The sequence below is a fragment of the Brassica napus genome, chromosome C6 (genome assembly GCF_020379485.1).
Source record: "Brassica napus cultivar Da-Ae chromosome C6, Da-Ae, whole genome shotgun sequence".
In the NCBI taxonomy this organism is placed as follows: Eukaryota; Viridiplantae; Streptophyta; class Magnoliopsida; order Brassicales; family Brassicaceae; genus Brassica; species Brassica napus.
The window spans coordinates 11,145,057-11,155,052 of NC_063449.1; the positions used below are offsets into that span (position 1 = coordinate 11,145,057).

The following is a 9,996-nucleotide window of genomic DNA, read 5'->3' on the forward strand; positions in this document are numbered from 1 at the left end:
TCTTTTTATGTGAACCCAAATCAATGAAATCTGATATATTTTGTAACGTCCATTAATAAGTTATGTGATGCTTTTCACGGATGTGTGGATAGTTTGTAAGATAAAACGAATCCATAAACAATGAAAAATGATGATGATACATAGAAGCACATATAGGAACGGATGGTTGCATTAAGAATAATGCAACACTCTATAGAATCAAACCACACACAAAATCATTAACAAAAACAATAAAATTAATAGAGGGGAAAAAGAATGATAAATGTTTGTTTTTGGCTCAAAAGAGAAGACCAGATGCTAGAGCAACAACAGATGCAAACAATGCTGGTACGAACATAGCAGCATCAGATGTTGGGCTTGGAGCTGGAGCTTCCACTGTCGCAGCCGCCGCTTGTCCTACGGCTGAGAAAGCCACAGCAACGATCATGAAAACAACCATCATCTTCATTGCCTCCATTTCTTAGCTTTGACGTATGAAGAAGAACAAAATTTTAAAAGAAAGAAATAATTTGTTTTTTTATTGTATGTGTGTGTGTGTTATGAACTTATGATGATAATAGCTGTGGGAATGGTATTGTGTCTATTTATACAACAATTGAAGAAGACTTTCACAGCTGGCAAATTGGCTGTCTATTGGCCCAAACCACATTTTTCTCGTTTATTCATTTTCAACCTCACAACTGAAACTTTTATAAACAAAAAAAATTTGATTATAATTAATTTGTTTGTAAACGTTCACATGACTAGTTCAAAAAGTTACATCAATTTTTTTAAAAATTTTTTTTCTGCTTTTAAAACTAAACAAATTTAAAGTTCTAAGATTAGCTATTAGCCTATCTATTAGTAATTTTTTTAAACTTAATTCTAATTACTAAAACTTTAGTTTTTTTTTGGTAAACAAGTGATTGTTTTAATAAAAAAATGTACAGAATTTATTATATATAAAACACTTATAGTAACATATTTGTTGCAAAATTTGTCTTCATTGGAACTATTTGTTTCCTTCAAGAATCACTATAATATATTTCATTTCATTAAAAGGTGTCAACTGGCCGTTTTAGTTCCTTGAAGTATTTCGTACCAATGTTCACCCCAAACTATGACAATGACCAACTACCAAAAGGATTAAGATTTATTTTTATGATTTTTTATTACACTGCGTAGCACAAAGTGCTACTGAAGTAGTTTTCAGTTGTTGAAGACATGTTTAACCTTCAAAAAAACGAAACCATGCAAGAATGGACAATTATGTAATTAGACATGGGTTTTCTAGTTGGACTGGTTAAGGTTTTTTGAAATTGAAAATTATTGGTTTGGTGGTGGTGGACGCGAATCTCATATGAGATTGGGTTTAATTATTATTTTTTCTTTATTCGTGAAAGAAACTGTTTTGTTTCTTTACTTCTTTTTATCTCCCATAAAAATAAGAACAGAGAACTGAGAAGCCGATGAACAGAGAACACGTGTAAAAACGAAGAAGCCGATGAACAAGATTTTCGGACGGAGAAGACGATGTCGTCTCGAAAGCGGAGAGCTTCAAAGGGCGAGACTAAATGTTAGATACTTTCCTTCCTCCAAGTTTCATCGATTTGGATTTCAGATTAGGGATTAGAGTTTCAATTTCTGGGTTTCGATTTTTCGAGTTTGGTAAGAGCCTCAACATGAGGTGTTAGGGTTTCGATTTGGGGGCGCGGTTCTAAATTTATGCAAAACTCCCATTAGGGTTTTGATTTGTAGATTAGGGTTTCGATTTAGGGGTGCAGTTCTAGATTTCCAAGTTCTCTAAGTTTTTTTATGGTTTCTGTTTGTTTTACAGAGATGGCGCAAACTGAAGAGGGAGCGGTGAATGGAGGAAAAGGTCGAAGTTTGTTGCTAGTTTTGGTGTTTTGACAAAATTGTGGTCGAATGTACACCAACACCTGTGTACATATGAACAACTAGGATTTTGTACATGTGTACACGTGTGTACATGTACATAATAAGTAATGTAGATATGAGTATCTTGTTGATACATTGACATGTATATGTTGTGTTCGTTGGTGTAGGAGTCTGTACATATGAACAATATGCATGTGTACACCGATGTAATGATATTCACATGTACACAAAAATGTAAACTTTCCAACATATAGCAATACCAATCTACTCCATTGCAAATTCATTTATTATTTATTATTTGAATACATTTTACATTGAGAACCATTTAAAACATTATTATAAACTCGATCACATATTTCATTGATGGGGTGGATGGATATTGTTTAAACCAACCATCTGTATAGTGAGTGAAATAAGTGTACACAAGAGAATGTGTACATATGGACATTACAAGCAGCTCAATAATGAACATATTTATATGTACACTTGTTTACTTTTTTTTTTTAACACTGAAAAATCCCAGTACCAGTAGGTACCGGAAAACAGAAACAAAAAGAGCACAACAGAGGTTCTTCTAATAAGAACAGAGCAATGAGCGATCAAAGCAAAACGACAGAGATAGAGCTCGCACTGGTTACACCGATCGTGACTCCATTTGAACCGTCTGCGCTAGCCATCTAGGACCTCCCAACGCAACATATGACTACGATAGGTGATGATTGATGACACTCTCTGCAATTACAAATGCTACCTTGTTCTTACTTGAGAACATATGATTGAGAAACCAGTCGCCCAGACCTTGTAGGAGGCGATGGAGGTGGTCAGTTAGGTACTTAAGCTCTGGGAAGTGACATACGTTAAGTAGTACATCTCTAACTTCAACTGAGGAAGTCTCAAAGATCACATTCCTCTGCTTCATATTATCCATTGCTTCAATGGCCCAGAGTAAGGCTTGGAGGTCAGCCTCCCTATTAGAAACAGAAGAGGGAAAGGCTCGTCGGCTATGGTGGAGGGGGACGCCTTGAGCATCTCTTGTAATCCAGCTTGCTCCACACATCATACTTGACTCATTCCAGGCTGTACCAACATTACACTTAATGTAACGTAAAGGAGGCGCCTTCCACCTATCTTGAAGAGGTGCAGTAGGCTCTAGCGGAAGATTTTCTTTCTGATGATCCTCATTCACAGCGTACCAGATATCTGACTCCTCCAAGGAATTGGAAACACACGAGGCAGCTGTACACTTGTTTACTAGCAGCTCAATAATGAACATATTTATAGAGCATCTCAATAATGAACATATTACAAGCAGCTCCATACTTGTAATATATAATTAATATTTTTTATATGTATATATAAACATATTTATATGTACACTTGTTTACCAAAATTGACATGTACATTTTACCATGGTAAATATTCAATTAGACATCCAATTTATAACATGCATTTACAAGTAAAACGATCAAATGGTGAATATGTGTATACAAAATATTTACTATACATATGTACAACGATTCACAAACATATAATGTACATCAGATTGGTAAATTCATCACATTTCCAAGAACATGAGCTGAAGAGACCATATTTGATATAAGTTTGAATCCTCAAGACTTATGACACAAGATACTTTCCACAAACTATCCTAATTCGCAAAACAGAAATCTCAAAGAAAATAAATTGAAAAAAGGTTTTTTGATTGATGATTGGAAGATGAATGAGAAATACAAAGGTTCCAAGCATTTATAGGCTACCCTTTATAGCTCTCAAGTGATCAAAATAATCACAATGTACATACTTTGATGTTCAACATAAGCCCAGACTTAACATCTTCTCTAATCTGGTACAATATTAGTTAAAACAATGAGCACGAGTTCTTTTCCTTGAACACTCCATAGTCCTATCTATCAGCAGGAAAGACATATAGAGGAATGAATGAATGGAAAGGAATGAACAAGAGACTAAGACGTCGAAGAATCACGAGCTTCATCGGTGATACAGTCCACGGTCGGAGGAGCTTCATCGGAGATACAGACGCGTGACTCCAATCATGTGAGAGAGAGACAAACACCGTGAGAGAGAAGACCACGGTCGGAAGAGCTTCATCGGACGATATCAAAGACGCAAATCTCATCGTCATAGCATAGAAAAGTGAGAGACAAATAATTTGTATGCATCAAAAAAATTTAGTTAACAAAAAAAACCTTCGCTGGAAGCTCAACTATGAAAAACTAGTTATAATAAAAAAAAGAGAAGTGGCGGGCTTTAACCAAAGCCATTGATTTATCTTTAATTCCAACGGCCAAGATCTTTTATTACAGATATAGATTTAAAAATGAATATATCTACCTAAAATCCTATCCACTAGATCAATTGTTGTACTATCAACATCAACGCCCAAGATTATTACTATTTCACTAATCCAAATCATTATCTTCATCACCTTCATAGCTTTCTTTTTTTTTGAGAATTGATTTAGTTAGGAATGATGGGAATGGTTAAAGAAAGTGTGTGGATAGAAGAATGTGTCCTAGAGTGTAATAAATAAGATGAAATGTGTCCTAAAATGTAAATGTTTCAAGGATTAATTAATTTTAAGAGAGCTGTTCAATTTTATATGTCTTCGTTTTATCATTGCAATACTGAATTCTTTTTTTTTTTCCCAAACTAAAAACTAGCTGGAATAGATAAAAAAATAACCAAACATACAATAATTCATAATCATGTGCCTAAGGCTGGACTGTTTCTGTGGACCCGGAAACCACATAACAAACGAAGTCTTAGAGCATGTTTATTGGTGACTCTTAACTAGGTTTCTTAGCCTAATTACAATTAAAAAAGAAAAAGAAATAAACACAAGAGACGTCTCTTAATTAAGGAAACCAAGGGACGGCTCTTACTGTGCACGTGTCGTTGCTTCTGTCTCTCTATCTCTTTGTTTCTGTGGCTCGCGAGAATGAACCCCGCGGCGGAGGCGTGGCCGGTTACGGCGGCGATCGTCGGCATAGGGAGGGAGATGAGGTCGGCGACCAAGGATCGGAGTTTTGAGTCCATGACGACGCGGAGAGAAGGATCAGATTCGGCTAAGGCGAGATCATAGCCGTTGGAGAAGAATTTTCCATCTGAGGTTGTGATGAGGACTGATTGTGAGGAGGATGGATCGGAACGGATTGGGTCTTTAACTCCATCGAACAAAAAATCGTACAAAGTGACCAATAGGATTCAAGAAGGGAAGAAGCCTTTGTATGATGTTGTTTTCAACTTCTTTGATTCTCGTTTCTTCAATGTCTTTGTCACTGCTGGTGGAAATAAAGTTAAAGTCTTCTCCTTTTATTGTTTTGGGTCTGTTTAGGTTTTGGTGGGGTTTGTGATTGATGTTTTGTCTGATTTTGGGGTTTGTGATTGCTGTTTTGGGATGTTGTCGATTCACTTGTCCGAAAAATTGAAACTTTGTTTGATGGGTTCCTTCTATACACATTGCTGATTGTGATAAGCTTTATAGCAAGGTTCTAAAAATCGGTTTAGTCGGCGCCTAGGCGGCAACTCGGTCATATCCGAAACGATTTTCTTAAAATCCGATTTATACCAATTTATATGACATCTGGAGCAGGAACTTCCTCACCTCCTGAAAATGGAACATCTCTTCCTCCTCGAACTGGAGCCTCTCTGCCTCCTCGAACTGAAGCCTCTTTGCCTCCCGGAGCCACTGGACAAGCTAATTCTTTTGAAGAAGTGTATTCTCATACTAGCTTAGCTGAGCTAAAGAACGCTCCTGGAAGGCGTAACGTCCCACACTTGCATCCTCGGACTGGAGCCTCTCTGCCTCCTCGAACTGGAGTCTCTCTTCTTGTTGTCTTGTTTTCTTCTATCACAGACATTGGTTAGCACATGTATATTGTATTGTTGTGGTCACGTTGAAAGTGTTTCACGGACAAGAAATGAAAGACTTTTATAATGATTGTATGATTGTGTATTCACAAACTTGTATAAATAATATCTTGTAATGAAAGTGTATTCACAAGCCTTTGTTCTTTCTTCTCATATTCTTCATTTCTTTCTCCTTCTCATGTTTTTCATGTTCAAAATATTCATCTAAATCTAAAATAATCTCTATCTTGTAAATAACTTTTATAAACAATTTTCATCTCATGGCATCTTTTTCTCAAAACAATTTCGAAGGATCAATTGATGATAAAATCTATATTTAAAATGTTATCTTTTACAATTTTTTATTTAATAAATAAATTTTATCTTTAATTAAATATTTTTTTTATGTTTTTATTTTAAAATATATGTTTAAAATGTTATGTTTGACTTTTTTTATTTAATAAATAAATTTAATCTTTGTTTAAAATTTTATGTTTAAAAATAAATTTAATATTTTTTATTGTTAAGAACTTTTATTAAGAAACTACCATTAAACCACTATAATTAAGTGTCTCTTAACAAAGTTTCTTATCTCTCTTTTAAGAGTTAAAAATTCACTAAGAACCCTTGAATGAGTTTTACCAATAAACCTCTTAGCTCTTGTTTTCGGTTTCGAAAACTAAATAACATAAAACCTTTTTTTTTGGTCAGCAATAGCATATAACTCTCCTTTAGTTTTTAATGAATTAGGAGTAACGGTTGAAGTTTTAAATCAGCAAATAAATTTAAACAAGGGCCCCAACGAGAAAGTCAGATTCAATTTTTCTTATGTTCACTTTTTAAATAAAAGATTAAACTTTTCTGACCAACACATAATGAGTTCCAAGTTGGAACATTTGAACTTTGAAATTTAGTGGACCGTTGGTGGGATTCAAATATAGTTAGTTCAAAAATCTTTTTGTTTTGCCTCGTGTTGTACTCTTTCGTAGTAAGTAATAGAAAAACATATATAACCATTAAAAATGATTTATTATCGTTTGAATAAAGCTGAACACAGTTGATCAAAAAAAAAAAAAGCTGAACACAAAAAAAAATGAACAATTGACCGTTTGGAACTTCAGAAATATACGTAGAGCCACATTTAAATATATGTTTAAGCAAATGTTGCTATGTATTAGTGACCAATGCATTTTTCTTATACTGTACTAAATAACCGAAGATGTAAGATGTATGCACTCAATTAGTCGCTGACGTAGTTGCTGAAGCAGACGTCGTGTTGAGTGGTGAAGACCATGTGGAGTCAAGTTGCTAAGTTGGAGTCGTGTAGACTTGGAGAGCAAGAGAGTATTTTGGATATATGGAAAGAGGAATAAACTTGAGCAGCAAGTTTATAACTTAAAAGAAGAGGAATAAGTGCATTTCAAGAAAAAGAAAGTTGCGCTTAATGTTATGGAAGATGTCCATATCCATGTTGCCTTGGAGACTAGGGTTTTAAGAACGTGAAAAATAATATAATATAGCTATGAGTCGTCTGTAGAGAGACAGAGACACGGAGGCTGATCTTATAGAGAGAGAGGAGCTCTTGGAAGTGTTCTGGGGTCGTGCTGAAGCAGTGGCTGAAGTACTTGACGGTAGAGAGACATAAGCGGGTAGCTTAGGAATCCTTCAGTGTCGTGTGTTAGGGTGTTAACACTAGACGACTAAAGCTGAATAAACAAGGTCTTGTAAAGATTGTTTAAAGGAGATTCTAATAAAAGTTTTGGTGTTTGTTTGTGTATTTGTCTCTTGATTTATCTTCTGTATTACTATATTGTGGTGTCATCTTGCACTAACAAGTGGTATCAGAGCGGGGCACCTAAGTTATCGGTGTTATCCTGAAGGTGAATATGGACACGATTGTTTCTGTGCAGAAGGCGATCATGTTGCATGCGGACTAGTATGGTCATTGGAAGGCTCGTATGAAGCAGATGATTCGAGGAATCAATGAAGATGCGTGGATAGCTGTGGAGATTGGTTGGGAGGAGCCTACCATAGTCACAGGAGATGGGAAGAAGCCTACGCCAAAAGAGGATTGGTCAGAGGCAGAACGCAATGCATCTAAGTTTAATGCACAGGCGTTGTCAGTGATTTTTGGAGCGGTTGAAGCATAACAGTTCCAGCTGATTCAGGGGAGTACTTCGGCTAAAGAGGTGTGGGATATCCTGCTGAATTCATTTGAAGGAGATGAGAGTGTCAAGAGGACACGTCTAGATCATCTTGGGTCACAGTTGGTAAAGAAGTTACTACGCGGTCTTCCAACAAAGTTTGGAGCTCACAAGGCGGTTTTGAATATGACCACAAACACAGATGAGCTCAAGTTTGACAAGCTTGTGGGTATGCTGAAGGCAGAAGAGATGGAGACAGACAGTAGTTCAGTTTCTACGTCAGGTGGTGCATCAAGGAGTATAGCGCTTGTGTCTGACAACAATGGTGATAGATTTCAGAAGGTTGAAGATGCCATTGGTATGTTGGTCAGGAATTTTGGTAAGACGAATTCCTCTGGGAGGAATCAGTATGGTCGCCAGGGAGGTGATCGTGGCAATAACAGAAGAAGAGAAAGTCTTAGGTGCTATTAGTGTGAAGGTGTTGGTTATATAAGGTCTGACTATCATGTAGCACAACGGAGAGAACTTAAGTGTTCTGAGTGCAGAGGTGTTGGACACACACGGCATGAATGTCCAAACTCAAAGAAGGAAAAGGAGTTCCATTGCAGTCGTCTGATGATTCAGTCTGAAGAAGATGGAAAGGTGATGAAGAACCTTGTTGCATTTGGTGCACGCAAGGAGGAATCCAGTGAATCCTCGGATTCAGATGTTGATACAGATGAGGAGGAGTATCACATGCTGCTAAATAAGTGGTTGAATCTCAAGAATGAGAATCTGAGGTTGCAACACGATCTGGTGCAGAGCCGTGAGCAGAATGAAGAACTTTCTGAAGAACTTGCTGCTGTAAGTGAGAATAATGAGTCTCTGGAGCATGAGGTTAGCAAGCTGGGGGAAGTTGTGACTAGTGAACAAGAGAGAGCAAGGATGCTGGAAAGTGACTTGGCTGACAATCGCAAACAGATTAGGATGCTCAACAGTGGATCCAAGGACTTGGATAAGATACTCTCGATGGGACAACCAGCTAAGGTGAACTGGGGACTGGGATATGGAGGAGCTGAGAGTACTAAGGAAGTACAACCGAAGGGGCTATCACATTTCGTGCAGGGAGCACATCAAAAAGTGGAGCCAAAGAAGCTTGTCAGGAAGTACGTCGGGACGTAAGACAAGAAGTAAGGCAGAAAGTTCTATAGCGTGTAGCTGTGAGTAACAAGCCGAAAGTGGTACATAAGTGCAACAACATGAAGGCCAGACAAGAGGTTCCGAAGCATGGTTGTGCAGCTGGTACAAGGAAGGAGACTGATCGGTGCATCATCAACTGTATCATGCCGAGCAAGAAGCAACATCAGATGTGATGTTGGTTCTGTGGGAAGGCTGGACACAAGAAGGTGGAGTGTATTGCTCGTGAGAAGAGCTGAAACATGGCCAAGAAGGTAAACAAGACGTTCACTAAACCCAAGAGGGTTGAAGAAGTGCTCTTAGCCAAGAGTGGCTTAATTGATGAGGTCAAGGGAGAGACATCAGAAGAAGGGTGCAGCTCTGTTAAGAGAGATCTTGAGGTTGATCAAGAAGCATCAAGTCTGGAGCCAGGACATGAGGTTTTTTGTGGCACAAAGAGGAAGGAGATCGAAGTGCGTCAGGAAGTGATGCGAGATGATCTTCAGGAGGGTGATAGTGAAATCCCTCCAAGACAATAGCAACGAGTTCAGAGTGCACTCGGTGTGGATGGGGAAGGGCTCATGGTCAAGAAGACGACACATGAAAGAAGCTAGGTCCTCAACAGAAGTTGGTCGAAGGGTAGTTCGACAGGTGCGTCAGATCGTGATGCAGTACTTGTTATTCCGCTGCAGCAAGGGTTGTGTCATGATTATACATGAAGAAGCAGACGGCTGAGTCTGTAAGGCTTGACATCTAAGCATATGTTTTAGCTTAGTATGCAATCAAGCAGGGGGAGAATGGTGATGTTCTGGTACAGAGAATGCATATCTCATGGGGGAGAAAAGCATGGTGTGGTGCACATCTCGTGGGGAGAAAAGCACATTTGGTGTGGAAGTTTCCAGGTGAGAAACGTGGTTGCAACGTGGTTGTTGAACTAGAAGATTGTTGT

General features: G+C 37.7%; 1 protein-coding gene across 1 annotated transcript; it reads right to left on the bottom strand.

The window, feature by feature from the left end:
- Positions 1-96: 96 nt before the first annotated feature.
- On the bottom strand, positions 97-567 carry LOC106409001 (arabinogalactan protein 21). Its single transcript, XM_013849690.3, has one exon. The coding sequence runs from the start codon at positions 455-457 to the stop codon at positions 278-280; it is 180 nt and encodes a 59-aa protein (XP_013705144.1). The 5' UTR covers positions 458-567; the 3' UTR covers positions 97-277.
- Between the last annotated feature and the right edge of the window lie 9,429 nt (positions 568-9,996).

What these genes read in the sequence shown, in the direction of transcription:
- LOC106409001 (XM_013849690.3), bottom strand. Translation starts at nt 457, where the DNA reads ATGGAGGCAATGAAGATGATGGTTGTTTTCATGATCGTTGCTGTGGCT.